General features: G+C 39.4%; 4 protein-coding genes across 4 annotated transcripts in view; 1 reads left to right on the top strand and 3 right to left on the bottom strand.

Moving 5' to 3' along the window:
• Window positions 1-616: 616 nt before the first annotated feature.
• Window positions 617-2,759, bottom strand: LOC101306864. Its single transcript, XM_004289210.1, has 2 exons — window positions 2,466-2,759; window positions 617-1,939 (listed from the first exon to the last, which is right to left on the bottom strand). Exons 1-2 carry the CDS (start codon window positions 2,757-2,759, stop codon window positions 617-619), a joined length of 1,617 nt encoding a protein of 538 aa, XP_004289258.1.
• A 3,410-nt stretch (window positions 2,760-6,169) lies between these two features.
• On the bottom strand, window positions 6,170-7,066 carry LOC101307159 (putative phosphatidylinositol N-acetylglucosaminyltransferase subunit C-like). Its single transcript, XM_004289211.1, has one exon. It carries the CDS (start codon window positions 7,064-7,066, stop codon window positions 6,170-6,172), a length of 897 nt encoding a protein of 298 aa, XP_004289259.1.
• A 998-nt stretch (window positions 7,067-8,064) lies between these two features.
• On the bottom strand, window positions 8,065-10,833 carry LOC101294595. The gene is made up of 4 exons (XM_004288064.1): window positions 10,178-10,833; window positions 9,516-9,662; window positions 9,260-9,340; window positions 8,065-8,542 (listed from the first exon to the last, which is right to left on the bottom strand). The coding sequence occupies exons 1-4, from the start codon at window positions 10,829-10,831 to the stop codon at window positions 8,351-8,353; spliced, it is 1,074 nt and encodes a 357-aa protein (XP_004288112.1). The 5' UTR covers window positions 10,832-10,833; the 3' UTR covers window positions 8,065-8,350.
• Window positions 10,834-11,760: 927 nt separating this feature from the next.
• Window positions 11,761-15,844, top strand: part of LOC101313056 (UPF0202 protein At1g10490-like) — a 9,969-nt gene continuing 5,885 nt past the window's right edge. The window contains exons 1-13 of the mRNA XM_004288045.1: window positions 11,761-11,865; window positions 11,944-12,035; window positions 12,119-12,290; window positions 12,383-12,505; window positions 12,728-12,901; window positions 13,096-13,206; window positions 13,292-13,425; window positions 13,529-13,622; window positions 14,176-14,274; window positions 14,510-14,646; window positions 14,815-14,903; window positions 15,335-15,458; window positions 15,553-15,640. Of these exons, the coding sequence (XP_004288093.1) occupies window positions 11,761-11,865; window positions 11,944-12,035; window positions 12,119-12,290; window positions 12,383-12,505; window positions 12,728-12,901; window positions 13,096-13,206; window positions 13,292-13,425; window positions 13,529-13,622; window positions 14,176-14,274; window positions 14,510-14,646; window positions 14,815-14,903; window positions 15,335-15,458; window positions 15,553-15,640 (1,542 nt within the window). The remainder of the gene's footprint in view (window positions 11,866-11,943; window positions 12,036-12,118; window positions 12,291-12,382; window positions 12,506-12,727; window positions 12,902-13,095; window positions 13,207-13,291; window positions 13,426-13,528; window positions 13,623-14,175; window positions 14,275-14,509; window positions 14,647-14,814; window positions 14,904-15,334; window positions 15,459-15,552; window positions 15,641-15,844) is intronic.

A 15,844-nucleotide genomic window follows, 5' to 3' on the forward strand; every position in this document is an offset into this window, starting at 1 on the left:
GAGAGAGAGAGAGAGATGAGATGAGAGTGAGTGAGAGAGATAGATAATGATTAATATGTTGTCATTTTTATTAGTGGCATGACATGTAATTTTTTAAAATTTATGGGCAACGGTTTAAAGAATTTAAATGGGTGTATTGTTTTATCATCAAGAAACATTTATTAACAGTTTTATCATTTGTTACTTCTAAATGTACCATTTTATCATTGACCCATTTTTTTTTATTTATGAAGAAAAGAGATTAATAATGAAGTACAAAACAGATAAATCCTACAGTATTCTACCTACCATACATGCAAATAATTCTGTCTTCTCGATTGTAGTTTACAATATCATAGACAACTTTACAGTATACTAATGCTGTAATGCATACATACATCTAGCTGAATTCAGCTCCTTTTTCTTCTGTGGCAAGTAAATGTCAAGTGAGCATAATAGGGATAGTGATACAAATGACTTATGATCGAGCAGAGACTTCAAATCTTTTGTCAAATTCATTTCCGAGTGCTAAAAGCAAGCACACCTAAACCTAACAAATCTTCCTAGTTTTCATAGTCCCTTGAGACTGTTTCTTTTGCGTGTCAATGACTCATCCATGGACAATGGGATTTGAAATTCATACCTCTGCCAAACCCGACATAGATTTCTGATCTTTAACTTCTATCACGGAATGCAAACGTGAACCCTCAGGAATCCCCAACGGAGGATTTGCACATGAAGAATTGTTAACTGTAAACAGCTCCCACTCTTTAATACCACAGTTCTCCAAAGCAGAAACTAATCTACTCCTATGCACATCATTCGGGTATGCACCATCTGGACTGACAAGCACAGCGCCAGTATAAGATTGTCCGGCAACTCTTGCAGCACCACAGTAGTAAAACAAACCCCAACTAAGATCATCGGCTACATCCACGATTGTCCAGGACTCATTTGAAACAACCCCATTGTCCAAGACACTGAATTGGAACGTCCCTGGGACTTTGTTTCTCTTCACACGATACTTCCGCCTCCTCCAAACCATCTTCCCCTCCAGTGTTTTCACCTGAAAAACCGGCTCATACCAAAATGAACCTTTTGCCTTGCCCCTGTAGAAGAGTTGGTACTGGCAAGGGAATTGATCATATGCTGGGTTCTGCCCTGCCACGACACGCCAACTCCAATCCAAATTTCCCAACCAACCAACAAAAAGATCTTCAGCAGTTTCGTGGCACAAGTCCTTCCCTCGAAAGTTAACCATGGGTGGCACATAAGGTTTGTCAGGGATCTTTGCATCCAACCCAAGACAATTGTGCTTCTGCAGCACACACAGAGAAAATGCTTCTAGAACTGGACTCTCATACGAAGCAATGCACCGATAGTTACACACTTGATCCACCGGACTGCACTCATTCAAGCATTGAAGAGCTTTCCTACAGTTGGGATCCAAGAGACAGTTTAATATCTGAGGTCCACAGTTCTTCACCATGCAGCTGAGAGTAGAAAGACCTTTTGATCTTAGATTCTGCAGGCTTGGCACCGGCCTTATATAACCATTGATTATAACCAACAAACAAAACCTTATATCATCAGAATTGTGCCGCTTCCACGCCTGTGACACAGTCTGTACCACTTCCATTGATTCACTGCTTCTCTTTGATTTGTCAGTGTCAAATATTTTGCCAAAGATATCTCCTTTACCTTCCCTGTGAATATAAGATCCTCCTAGCTTGTTTTGCAATTCGGGAGATGAGTCGAAACAGATTATGTTTCCAATATTCCCACTATTAGTTTGAATCCACTCGACAGATTCTTGATTGGTAACAGCAACAATCACCAAAATATCCGCGCGTTGTAATTCCATCCCGAAACTCACTGCATTTTGATCATTAGATTGGCAAATATCATCCGTAAATACAAGCATCTCATACCCTTCATCCACCCATTTCAATCGTTTCACCTGTTAAAACACATGCATCATTGAAAATTGATGTGAAAAACAGGTGCCTTTCAGAGAACCATTAACCAAGTACTAGACGCTAGAAATATAAAAGCGCAAGATAAGCTCACTAATATCAAAATAGACTTCCTTCAGTTCTATAAACAAGCAAAAATGGCAATACAAAGGCACAAGCTACTCTTAACTTAAACCCAAAACCTACAACCCAGAATGAGGCAGGCCCCTTTCTTATGTTTTCTCATATTGGTTTTGTCTCAGCTCTAAAACATCATTATGCACCTCATCTCCTCGAACCCACCATCATTTTGTTAAGTAAAGATAACAAGTCTCAATGCCACGCCTCAAATTACACACAAACAACTCCAGTAACATGTAATTACCCAGCACCAATTTCACTCTATGCACACAGTAACAACAAAGATCACTACTTCATTAACAATTGATGCTCATATAGAATTCTACAACAATCAAGTTCAAGCTTTTCAGTTTTCAGTAAAAGTTTGAAACTTTATTGGGTTTCACTCACAGTGTGGAGCATGACGTCTTCCCAAGGCGTACCCTTTAAAGGGCTGACGCTGTCTTTGCCGACGAGGGCCACAATTCTCACCGGCGTTGAGTCTACTGGCGTCACCGGCTCCGTCACAGCACCCGCCTTAGCAGCCAACATGGTAGTTGGGATACGACGAGTAGCTTTCGCGAAAGAAAATGGGGAATGAGGTTCTCTGTGAAGTTGAAGAGAAGCGGCGGCGGTGGGGATGACACGGCGGTTCAGTGAAAGGCGGGTGCTGGGTTTGGAGAGTAGAGGAGCTTCCAGAGCCATGACGTGCCTGCTCTCTGCTCACTTGGGATCAAAATTTTATCTCTTTAGTCTTTACTATTGGAATTATTATTTTGTAACCAAAGACCCTTTATGAACTTGATCTAGGAGTTGTGAGTTTGCGACCCCCGAAACTAATGTGAGTCTTAGTGATCAAAGCTTGTCACGGCAAGGAAATGAAATATTATGAATGGCTTGTTAATTAGATGTGCACTAATGTTCCTACTACCTATGAATTTAAGAATTTTAATTAGTTATATATATTATTTTTCTATGTTATATGACTCTCGCTCAGCCCCTTTCAAAGCGATTGCGAGAGGTGAAACCCTAGGTTTGCAGGCGGCGGCGGTCTCTTTTGGAGGTTGTTTGCTCGTGATTGGGAGGCAGTGGGGCAGTCTCTGGTGTGATCTCAGAAGCACGAAGGTTGAGCCTATGTCGCTTTTTTTTTGGGTCGACGGCGGCTTTGTGTGGCCAAAGGCTTGTGGTGTTTGGCACTGTGTCAGTCGGCGGTCAAAGATCGGGCTCGATAGTGTTCGATTTTCGAAGCTGGTGGAGGTCGTGATAGGTTTGGTCGGGCGGATCTAGGCGCTTGCGTGGTTGTACTTGGAAGCGTGGTTGTCTCGGTTGGCCCTGTTCAAGGCAACGGCAGGTGGTGAGACTCGTCGGGAGGTCAGGCTAATGATGGTTTGGTGGAGTCATGGCCGACCTTCGGAATCAGCAATGACGGTGGGCAGTTTGGAATCTGGGTGCCCCGCTTAGGTGCCCAGAGCAGATGGACTTGGGTCCTTTGGGCTTAAGTTCATGGTTCTAAGGTTCTTGGATCTCAATTAAGTTAGATGATTCTGACAGTTACGATTTATTGATCGCAGTGCCTAGCTACTTTAGGGTTTACAATATTAAGATGATTTATGTCATATAGGTTGTTTTGCATAGCTCTCTTCTATTGTTGCCTTTACGAGTGTGTTATGTTTATATTGTATTCTTCCAATTAGGTGATCAATAAAATGACTTATCATCTTTACTTAAAAAAAAAAAAATTAATTAATTAAAAAGTCTTGTTAGGTAACCAAAAAACATGCGACTTTTTGGTCTGTTTGGGTTTTACCTAGCCACAAAACAGCTCGAACACGGGGTTGATTTTGTCGGACACTCTCTTAGTGACCTATATCGCATCTTTCAGGACATGGTTCTAGGTGTATGGGGCTTTTAGAGGTAGCGGAGGCTTTGACACTATAGATGATAACCGAGACAGCTCCGGTTTAGTCGATGATGCAAGAGAGGGTGATTGATGCACTTTGACAGCTGAAGGGTTTGGCATCGTCGCACTTGGCAGGGATGTTGTTGGTATATATATATGGCAATTTCCAGTAGCAAACTGTATGTTGGTTTGTTTAGTGTTTTATTAGTTTGTTAATAATAATACATGTCTATTTGTTAGGGACTAGTTGATAAGATTTTGACTGTTTCATATTAGTATGTTCACGTTCTAGGGATTCAAAATGTGGGTTGGTTGTTTTGATTTTATCCTCTTGTAATGGCTTTATAAGCCGACTGTTTGCTTTCGATTCAATAAGAAGTTTTATTTAAGCTTTTGCATCTACTAGTTTATCAGAGTGTTCTTAACAAACATGTTGCTAGCTTGGGGCTGCTGGAGGACCCCTATGGTGGACTTGACTGGTTTATTGGCTGTTGTGGAGGACTCACTCTGGGGTTGCTCGCTGGCACTCTTGATGCAAGTATGGTCGCCTATAGTGGCAGATGGAAAATGATCAGGAATTCGATTGTTGTCGAGCTTCGGGTTGTGGGTTTTAATCTAATTCCGGACCTGGGACTCAGGATGACGACTTGTGGAATGTCAGCCACCGACGATCGTGGCAAGGTTTCCCAGGTGTTATGGGACGTTGTTGGTGGCCTCTATGGTTGTGGGTTGTTGGTTGCGGTGGTGGTGCTGTGGTGACTAGGGTGCCCAACCTAGGTGCCCCTAGCATCAGAGATGGGCTTACGCTTAGGTCTGGATTCATGGCCTAAAGGTCTTTGTGCTTAGGTATGGGACGAGCCCTATTTTCAACAATTTATGTGCCTGACAAAGCTGATAACAAGTCCGGGAAGCCGCTCGAGTAGTATCTCTTTAGATTTTGAATAAGGCTACAGGAGATTTGATTTCGTTCCGGTTTATCTTCTAGCATGGTCAGGGAACTATTATCTCTAGTTCTTTTGTTTTTCATTATGATGAATTGTTACAACATTTAGGTGTACTTGTTTAGCTTCCAATGTTGTTATAAACCAATTTGATCACCTAAGAATGACTCAATGTTGTTCAACAAGCAGGACATTCTTTAAGCAAGGAATTTTGGAAGTTGCAAAATGTTAGACCGGGCTGCACAGTGGTGAGCTATCTTGTTGAGGCAAAGTGGTGAGCTATCTTGTTTCTAACGATTTAAACTTATAATGGATTGACACCCAAGTTCCTTAAAAAAAAAAAGTTTTGTACAAATCGGGTGTTGTGAACAGTTATGCTTGTGTGGCTTCACAAACTCATCAGTAGCCGCATACCTTGGTAGTGGAGGCTAGCAAATCCGAGAAAGGCACCAGAGGAGAGGCCATGGGAGAGGAATTATTATTATCTGCTTAATGGGGAATCCCCGTGGAGTTGAAGGACCCCAATTACACATTCAGAATGCTTAGTTTGTTATTTGGCTGAACCGTGACATTAGGGACGTTGGCATTCTTCAACGTCCAGAGGGGCATTTGGAGGACAATGAACATCAGTCAGTTGTAACTGCATCGGTCAACTGGCTTGGTATGATCAAGATTTACTCATTTACTGTATAAAATATTTGTTGCCTTGAATTTTCAAAGTGTTTTGAATTACCCATGGGCTGCTTTTATAAAATCTTATGCCGTAAGAAGGGATGTGTCCCGTAAAAATCTTCAAATTCTTAAACTAAAGATGTCCTCCTTAATGGTCCTTGTTTAAGAAAAAAAAAAAAAACAAACAAGGAGGTCCTCTTTAGATCCTCCCTCTCTCTATATATATATGTATATATATATATACACACACATAAAACCCTACATGAGCTATCAAAATAAAGGGTTCTATAAAATTACCCTTGTGCCACTTTAATGTCCATTCTGAACTTTAATCGACGATGATGCAAGATCATGATGTAATTCCCATATGAGTATTGTGTTGCATTTTCCTATAACACCATAGCAATGCCCCAACTGCAATCCCTTGAAAGGAACGCAACGGAATACACCCACAACAAAATAGAGTTCATATCCTACGCAGATGAAAAACTTGATCAAATAGAGTGCAAATTTGGAGTCGATCAAGCCAAATCTACAAATCAGTTTATTTTCGTAATCGACTCCCAAAAATCAATAGAAGTAGAGGAAAATGCATCAAAATCTCAATCAGTGATATCAAAGCAAAGCTTAGCCTCATCCCAAGGACCCTTTATCTCAAACTTATATTCTTGCATCCGGATCAGCCAATACGGACAAACCACAGTGACAAAAACCAACAATCCTAACAACATCACAAAAAGCAACAAATGTAGGGTATAAACAAACACTAATGTAGCAATCATCAGCCCAAAAGAAAACCAAAGATGTAAACGGAACGAATACTTCTTAATACAGTATGTAACCAATGGAGCGAAAAGGAACACTTGCAGAGAGAACAACATGATTGCGAAAACCTGCAACCTAGACCGGAGGCAAGAAGCAATGAACACTGAGGCCACAACAGAAGCATTCAAAGAAATACAACTTGTCAGTGTGGGATTGTGCAGAGCCCCAGGAGCCCTAACAGTGGAGCCAAAGTAATCATGCAGGAACAAATGCAGGACAAGCAACGCAACCGTGACGGCCCAAATCGAATTGGAGCTAATGGAAGTGGTGAGTGTTTGGTATATTGGAGCCAAAACATACAAACCACTAATGAAAAACGAAATGTTGAGCAAGTAACGCATGAAAAGATTGAAGGAGAGCATTTCTTTTGTTAGAAGCAGAACGAGGAACCCTAAACCGAGAAGTGTGACGTCAAGAAGCAAGAGTGAGTTTTCGTTGAGGATTGATCTGAGGGTGTAGGTCCAAACCAAACCTACGAGAGCGACAATGCAGAGGTACTGAGATATGGAGACAGAGTCGAGCATGACTTTGAGAATGTCACGTTTGACAACGTTGGCATTCATCACCATTTCTTCCAGGAATGAGTCGTCTGTGTGGTTGTCGTCAAACCCGGGTTGCATGCCTCCGTATGCAACTTTTCTCCATGTAGAAGAGGTCATCATTTCGCTCTCCATCACGACCCAAATCAAATCGAAGATGACCAAGGATGAAAATTTCGAAGCACAATATGCAGAGTGAACAACGGTCATAAAATTTTGTTATGGTGGAGGTAATTGATAATTGAAATGTGGAAAGGTTGTGGGTAATGGGTATGAATGAGAAGTGGTACCTGGAAAAGGTAAAACACTGAGTAAAGACTTGTTTTTGTGATCCAATCTGCAACGGAAAAATCTGAGAAGACCATAAAAAGAGGGAAAATGATGTTGTGGAAGGAAGGGAATAATATGCGGTGTTTACTTTCCTATATAATACCAACTGACGGAATTAGTTGTTTACAGTTTTGTAGTGGTACATGGAAAACGTAAAGCACTGAGTAAGGACTTGTTTTTAGGATCGAATCTGCAACGGGAAAATCTGAGAAGATCATAAAAAGAGAGAAAATGATGTTATGGAAGGAAGGGAATGCCAAATTTCTCCTTTCAGTCTTTACATGGACTCAGGCTTGTAAGTGGTTCTTGGAACCAAATAAAAGTAAACAAAAGACACGCCTAAGGAAGGAGGTAAATGTAATAAGAAGCACTAATGAGGAGAAGTGATGCAATTTGAGAACCAAATGAAGGAAAGCTGTAAGATCCAACAATAACAAAGACAACAACATCAAAAAAAAAAAAAAAAAAAAAAACAAATGACAAAGACAAGCGAAGAAGCCGATGGAGAACAAAAGTCATGCCATGCAATGAGTAGCACTAGTAGAAACAATAAAAGGGTTTTGATTGCGCAGAGCATGCTTCTAGCTAGTACTTGTACTTGGCTACCATAAGTTTTCCAGATATTTGATTTAACAGGAGAAAATCTAACCTGGATATTACCACTTAGTTCTGCACTGTGAGATGATTTGGAACACAAATAAGTTTCAAACGATGGCATAAGAAAAGAAAGCTGCTAAACACACTTCTTTTTTCACAAGGGGAAGCTATTCCAGTAAAAGAGTAAAAGACAAGGTCAATGGAGTCTCTAAGATGGCAACAATCCATGTTTGGAACAAACTCTAAGCTGAATATAGAAGTATGACGTACACAAGAACTCCTATCTTGAGTCCAATCAAATGCAAGCTCTGTTTTAGAAACTCATAGAATTTGTATAATATCCCCATGCAGATGCAAACTGCTTGACTTTGCCCTTGAAATCACATATTTACTACATGTCTACAGTAGCATTTTCTCTACAACTATATGTTCTCGAAGAACCACATCCCCTCAGTCTAACTGGTAATCTGTAAGTTACCCAGAGAAAAAAGTCTAAACTTGCTTCTGGCTTGAAAAGTCAGCATCAAACTCCTTCTGAAGCTGTTCCCCAGGTTTCATTTTGGCTGCCAACACAACATCGTCAAGAAATCCCTTTTGAGAAACTTCTTCAGGCACAAGAGCCCTATATATTTCAAACTTTTCTGCAGCTTCCTTCTTTTGATCCAGTAGACTGTAGATAATTCCCTGACAAATATTCCCAACATTTAATATTCATTGAGCTTCTAAAAGCTTTATATTTTTACTTCTGACTATAATTAGTGGTACTATATGATTAAACCTTTTGGTTTACAAACTTTAACGAAGACATCTGCATCATTCCAGATGATAATTATTACCCAGCACATCCATTACTACGAAAAGGAAAGCTTAAATATGAGTGTGAAGATTCAAGTAGCAACACATGGCATGTTTGGAAAGAACAATTTACCAGTAAGCAAAAAAAATCAGCTTTGACTATGCCAACATATTAATTCGCCAAATGTTAAACAAAGCATGACTTGCTTCTGTATATAAATTCTGCCTGTTACTATTAGCTTTTGATTTTGATATCCAGAAACCCCACCTACTTTGATAACCTAGCACAAAACTGGGGACTCCTGCCAACCTCTACAGTCCTTAAAAACTAAAGTTGATTTCTTGTGTATTAAAGAATGCTAGGATGAAGGGTAACTTTTGCCTTTTGTTTTAACAATTTACTCACATTTGGGACTCTCGACCACTATAGATCCCAAAACACAGCCAAAACACAGACAACAAATTTGGGAAGTTAGGAACACTGTTCCAAACCCGCTGTATCTTTTATCACTGTTCTTAGGACCTTAAGTCGTAGAATGTTACCAATTATTTATGTAAGAAAAATGCAAACTACCAACAGAAAGTGATGATTGTGAGAAAACTAACCTGGCAAAGATAAGGTCGAAAATCTCGAGGATCCTCAGTCACAAGATCTTGAAATAAATTCAAGCCTTCTTCCAATTGCCCCTATAAGGCATAATTTCGCAAAGTCAGCAAAACTGAAAACACATTAGTTACTCTAATATTCAATAACCATTGGAAGAAGATTAACAATTATTTTTTTACCACAGAGAATTATATACTGACGAAGCAGTTCTGGTTTCAGATAATATCAAATGCGAGGTTGCAACTGATGAGTTACCTTTACAACGTGCATCTGTGCGATCAGAATTCTTATATTCCTCTCCTCGATCACTCTTTTTTCCCGATGTGCAATTTTTAAAGCCTTGTCAAGCATCACAAAAACTGCTGGACCTTCACGCCTTTTGTGCATAACCAATGCTAGACCCTGATAAGATGACATATGTAGCTATCAAGTATTTCTCTAAAGACACGTTACTTCCAACACAAGAGGTGTTAATATATGTAAGACCTTGCACAACGTTTTATCAATATACTCAACAAATGACTGAACTGGCATTCACTAAACTGGCTAAAGCAATCCCTACAAATGGTCATCATGTCATGAACAAATAGCCTGAGGATTAAGCACTCAACAAGGAAGAAGTATCTGCACAGGTCTAATATAATCAGTATACTTGCAAATTTGACCAACCAATTGCGCAGACTTTGTAATAAGTATAATACAAGGAAACCAAATTTAGAATCCTAAACTCATCCAGTTCAGTGTCGATTCATCCAAAACCAACGTCAATGCTTCAACTTGTAAAGGCTATATCAATCTCTTTATACCTACTATCTAATCTCACAACATAACCAAAGACAAGCGTTTAAACAACATAAAGGCAATCAAAAATTCCAACAACAACAAATCTACAAAATCGAAAAACCCCAGAAACATACATGCAAAGCTCTGAGCAAAAGAGGCCTCTCCTCCAATATTTCCTGAAACAATTTCTTAGCAGTACCCAACTCCCCCATAATCTCATGACAAAGAGCCAGCAACAGCCTCCACTCAACTTCATCCGGTTCGACACCAATCAACTTCTCCACATACTTTACAGCCTCCTTTGTCTCCCCTCTCCTCATTTTCCCATACACAAGCACTTTCAAAGCCTCAAAATTTCTTGGGTCCCCCTCCAAAACTCTCTCATACATTTCTTCCTCCTCACTCTTCCCTTTCTGGGTCTCTCTCTTTTCCTCCAAACTCTCACTGGAACTGCTTGTTTGAGCTGGCAGTGCCACAGCTGCTCTGATATTGAAACACCCAACAAACACAACTGTCCCTATAACCAAACCCACTACTTTTTCCACCAAAATTGTTGGTAAATTCTTGTGGGGTTTGAGAGCAGAGTACACATTTGGGAGTTTTGAGGAGTGTGTGGGGGTGTTTGAGTGAGAAGAGATGGATTTGAGTAGGGGAAAAGGTGGGTTTTTTATAAGGTGAGGATTGAGGAATTGGGGTTTGAGTGAATTGTAGCAGAGATTATGGGGAACAATCTGTGCGTTGGGTAACAGTGTTTTGGGTTGAAGAGAGAAGCCACTCAAGTAACCCATTTGTCTTCTCTCCATCTCCAAGCTCAGGAATGTCCTTTTGTATCACTACAATTACCTCTATCCTGTCTTAAAGTACCTTCCTTTTTGGTTCGTGGTTAAATTTCTTCAGGGTTTAGGGTTTTACTTTATAAAAAAAAATGAGGGTAACTTTATGATTTTGTGATTCTTGCTTCCATTTAGTTTATTTGTAAAGAAAAGTTACAGATCGTATAAATGCTAAAGTACAACTAGAAACTCATTTGTCTTCTTCTTCTTTTCAAAGTTCAAAGTTCTCATTTTCAAGTTGAGCCACGACAAGTAGTCGAGTTGGTGTGAAATCTCATACTTAAGTTCGAATTCCATCAACGCTAATTAAAGTTTAATCCATATCTATTTTAACACACATTCTTAAGAAATGTCTATTTTTTAGATTTTCTGAAATTTTATTTGAAGTTTAAAGTTTTACAATCTAGCAAAAGCATTAGTTTCACCATGTAACTAACTTTACGACCGCAAGTTGGATGAATGTGAGAGCTGGATACAAAGAGTTCTTAGATTCACTTGTGAGAAACAAATCATGAAGAGAATTTTATCTGAATCAGGTCCCTACTCAGAGTGATAACATATTTTACCGGTTGTCTCATCACAACAAAAAACAAGAAAAAGAAAAAGACAGTAACGTCGTAACTTTTCCCCCTTTAAGATGGTAAAAAGTAAAAGAAACACAAAACCCTGCGACCTATAAAACTCAAAAGTCCAAAACCTCCCATTTTCATACCCTCCCATTCTCATAAACCCTACCCACCCAGATTCCATAAACCCTAAACCCACCATTACCCAAAAACCAGAGCAGCTTGATTCCCAAAGAACCCACCTTTAATTTTCCCCACTCATTCTCTCAAAACCCAGAATAGCTTGATTGCCAAAGAACCCACCTTTAATCCAATACGATGAGGAAGAAGGTCGACGAGCGCATCCGAACCCTGATAAGCAATGGCGTCAAAAACAAGCACCGCTCCATGTTCGTCATTGTCGGCGACAAGTCACGTGACCAGGTACTCCGGCGTGTTCCGAATTCGCCGCCGTATAAAGCTCAAAACTTTGTTTAACAAATTCTGTATTGGGTTTTGCAGATTGTGAATCTTCACTATATGCTCAGCAATGAGTTGAAGAAATCAAGGCCTACTGTGTTGTGGTGCTACAAGGACAAGCTTGAGCTCAGCAGGTTGTATTTTTTTTTTCACTTTCTGTTGTTTTTACTTTTTTTACTTTTCATCCGTGGTAAATATTGATTGATTTTTGATGCAGTCACAAGAAGAAACGTGCTAAGCAGGTGAAGAAGCTGATGCAGAGGGGCCTGCTTGACCCCGAGAAGGTTGATCCCTTCTCTCTTTTTATAGAGAGCAGCGGAGTGACGTATTGCTTGTACAAGGATTCCGAGAGAGTTCTTGGTAATACTTTCGGAATGTGTATACTTCAGGTAACTAACTCTTGCAGATTATATGAATGTCTAGTGTTTTTTAGTTTTTCGCTAGTTTTTGTGACTGAGTTTACGGTTTGCAATGCATTAAGGATTTCGAGGCCTTGACACCGAATCTACTAGCTAGAACAATAGAGACCGTGGAGGGTGGCGGACTAATCATACTGTTGCTTCGTTCTTTGACCTCACTCACCAACTTATACACCATGGTTATGGTATGAATCTATTCTACTGCTGCTCTCATAGCCATAATAGCGAAGTACTGTTTAGTCTTATAATTTTCGTTTTTATCTGAAAATTTAGTTGTTTCAAGATTTGGTACATTTGGGAGGAATATATCAAGATATACACCCCTTATATTAAAACTGTTGTAGCACTGCCATGCTATAAATGAAAGGTATCTGTATAGTACTCATATGCAAGCTTCTTGATTTCAGGATGTCCACGACAGGTTTAGAACCGAATCCCATTCCCAGGCTACTGGCCGTTTTAATGAGCGTTTCTTATTATCACTTGCATCGTGCAAAGCATGTGTGGTTATGGATGATGAACTGAATATTCTACCAGTTTCATCTCACATAAGGTCAATTACCCCAGTGCCAGTTAACGAGGTAAATTTTTCTGGTAAAACATGTTTTCTGATATGCAAAATTGCAAGCTAAAATGATTTAATTTGTCTTGTAATGTGCATGCTCAATGGCGGTTTTGTTTATTCACCGTTTTTATTAGGTAGCTTGTAGGAGTAAGTGATATTTTTTGTTAAAATGAAGCTTTAAAGAACTGATTTGTTATTCTGGATCAACAGGACTCTGAAGGGATATCAGAGTCAGAAAGGGAATTGAAGGATCTAAAAGAACAACTAAGTGATGCCTACCCCGTTGGCCCTTTAATAAAGAAATGTTGCACGCTTGACCAGGTATACAACTCTTGTTGAATTCTTACCCGTATTATTCAGTCATTTGATAGTTTGAGTTTGAAAATGCTTATATTTCTCTGAACAGGGAAATGCTGTTGCTACATTTCTGGATGCAATATTGGATAAGGCACTCCGAAGTACTGTTGCCTTGCTTGCTGCTCGTGGCCGTGGGAAATCAGCTGCACTTGGTTTGGCTATTGCTGGAGCTATTGCTGCAGGGTAATTGCTTTTACAGTGTAATGAAATTGTTTATATCTTAAACACAAAAATGTATGTTACAATATTCATGATTGTAACCTGATTATTGTAATATACATTGCAGGTATTCAAATATCTTTGTAACTGCACCGAGCCCTGAGAACTTGAAAACCTTGTTCGAATTTGTTTGCAAGGGTTTGGATGCATTGGATTATAAGGTAAAGTATCTCTCTATTCCCATGGGTGGTTCTGATCCAAAGATAGGCTAATGATTGTCAGAGACAGGGGCAAGGTTGGATTCATAAAAGATTTCTTGGAAGGCCAAACATACACTTACTTGTACTTTAAGAGGACCAATATTTTGAAACTGAAGTAAATAATTACACTGGAATGCGTTCAGGCCATTTAATATACCACCATGCCCTTTTAACCATCAAAATACAAGAAACTGCTGTTTTATTGACACCAGCCTTTATAGTTATCTTATATGGCTCAAACCTGTATACAATTACTTGAAAGTTATTTTATTGGTTTAGTGAGTAGAATGATATTTGATTCTAAAATGTTGCATAACATTGTAATCTGCGTCACGCTTGTTTGATTGTACAGAGTTGATTGTACAGAAATGACGGACGTTACGATCTTTTTTCTCTTTTCATTTGGTTGAGAAATAAAATAAAAGTTACAGCATCATACCTGTTGGGCTATTTCTTACTTATGGATTTTCAGGAACACTAATTATTAATGAGCTCACTATTGTAACTGTTTCAGGAACATTTAGATTATGATGTGGAGAAAAGTTCTAACCCTGCGATGAAGAAAGCAACTCTAAAGATCAACATATTCAAGCAGCACAGACAAACAATTCAGGTAAAGAGTATCTCTTTTTGTAATATACTACATGAGCATATCAGTATGAAGCTTTCTGCTTGATGAATGTTCCTGGATGGGCAAACTATTGGGGCACTTTCTTATACATCTAGCATTTTTTGGGAGGCACATCACTTGCCTGGGCTCAATTAATCAGACATTCTAGACCCTTGTGTGCATAGTTATTTTTCTGCAATTGCTTATGCGATAGTTGTTTCCCCACATCTCCTTGCAGTATATCCAGCCCCATGAGCATGAAAAACTTTCCCAAGTTGAGTTATTGGTTGTTGATGAGGCTGCTGCTATTCCACTTCCAGTGGTGAAGTCTTTGCTTGGCCCTTATCTGGTCTTCCTTTCATCTACTGTCAATGGGTAAGAGTTGTCCATTATATTCTTGTGTTCTTGAGAAAGAACTTTCACATTCCATTTCCTGTTCCCAGTATTCCACTATTCAGGCAGTCATGCGTGATTTTGTGCTCCAATATATGAGATCATCATGAATGCAATCAACTACTAAAGCACATTTCTTTAATTTGCAAGCTATGAAGGTACTGGTCGGTCTCTGTCTCTGAAGCTTCTACAGCAATTGGAAGAGCAAAGCCAGATGTCTGCTAATGGCCCTATATCTGGTATGCTTATCTTATCCTTCTCTGAGCATGCAGTTACTGTTTTTGATTGGTGTATTTTTAAATTGAGATTGAACCAAGATCCCAGATTGCATCCCTCATCGCCAGTCCCAAAACCCCTTGGGAAAACTAATGTGTGGTTTTATTTGATATATATCCCCAATTCTGCTTTTCTTCTTGGAATATTGGCATCACACATGTACTTTGGCATTTAGTAGTCTAGTGATGTTAAGATGCCCATTAATTTAATAAAACTGAAAATTTTAAGTCTACCTACTCAGATCACTATTTTTCGATTAGCTTTAGGCTCCAATTGGTAATATCCTTGTTTCTGAAAAAGTGGAATTATTAACTATCTCGTCCAACTGATGTACTTGTTCATGTATAAGATATATGTGCATAATTTGCTGAACTCACAAATACCTTTGCTTTAGGTCGACTTTTCAAAAAGATAGAATTAAAAGAATCAATCAGATATGCTTCTGGTGACCCAGTTGAATCCTGGCTTGGCGGTTTACTTTGTTTGGATATCACCAATTCCATTCCTAAGCTTAACGGGTAACAAACTATATTTATAACTTCAGAACTGAGGAAGATGAAACCATATTAATTATCTTCGTTAACTCTCTCTCTCTCTCTCTCTCTCAACCAGGTTACCTGCACCTAATGAATGTGATCTCTACTATGTGAACCGTGATACACTTTTTTCATATCATAAAGATAGTGAGATGTTCTTACAGGTAACTACATATTCAACTTTTATGTTTATAGCTGATTTCAAGTTTCATATATATGTATATATGTAGAATTTTTCTCAGGTGCGGATTTTCGTCAAACGGTGCGGATTTTCGTCCGTTCGCCACCGTACGGCGCCGGCGAGGGCGCGCCTCCACCCGAGCCGACTCCAGCAGCTTCCCCGACCACTTTCCATCCCCGGTGAGTCT

Source organism: Fragaria vesca, linkage group LG1 (genome assembly GCF_000184155.1).
Source record: "Fragaria vesca subsp. vesca linkage group LG1, FraVesHawaii_1.0, whole genome shotgun sequence".
NCBI lineage: Eukaryota > Viridiplantae > Streptophyta > Magnoliopsida > Rosales > Rosaceae > Fragaria > Fragaria vesca.

Coding starts and splice junctions, on each gene's coding strand:
- LOC101306864 (XM_004289210.1), bottom strand. CDS start 2,759: ATGGCTCTGGAAGCTCCTCTACTCTCCAAACCCAGCACCCGCCTTTCA. Junction 1,940..2,465: donor AAGACGTCATGCTCCACACT/GTGAGTGAAACC, acceptor GTGTTTTAACAG/GTGAAACGATTGAAATGGGT.
- LOC101307159 (XM_004289211.1), bottom strand. CDS start 7,066: ATGGAGAGCGAAATGATGACCTCTTCTACATGGAGAAAAGTTGCATAC.
- LOC101294595 (XM_004288064.1), bottom strand. CDS start 10,831: ATGGGTTACTTGAGTGGCTTCTCTCTTCAACCCAAAACACTGTTACCC. Junction 9,341..9,515: donor CACAGATGCACGTTGTAAAG/GTAACTCATCAG, acceptor TATGCCTTATAG/GGGCAATTGGAAGAAGGCTT. Junction 8,543..9,259: donor TTCGACCTTATCTTTGCCAG/GTTAGTTTTCTC, acceptor AATATTTGTCAG/GGAATTATCTACAGTCTACT.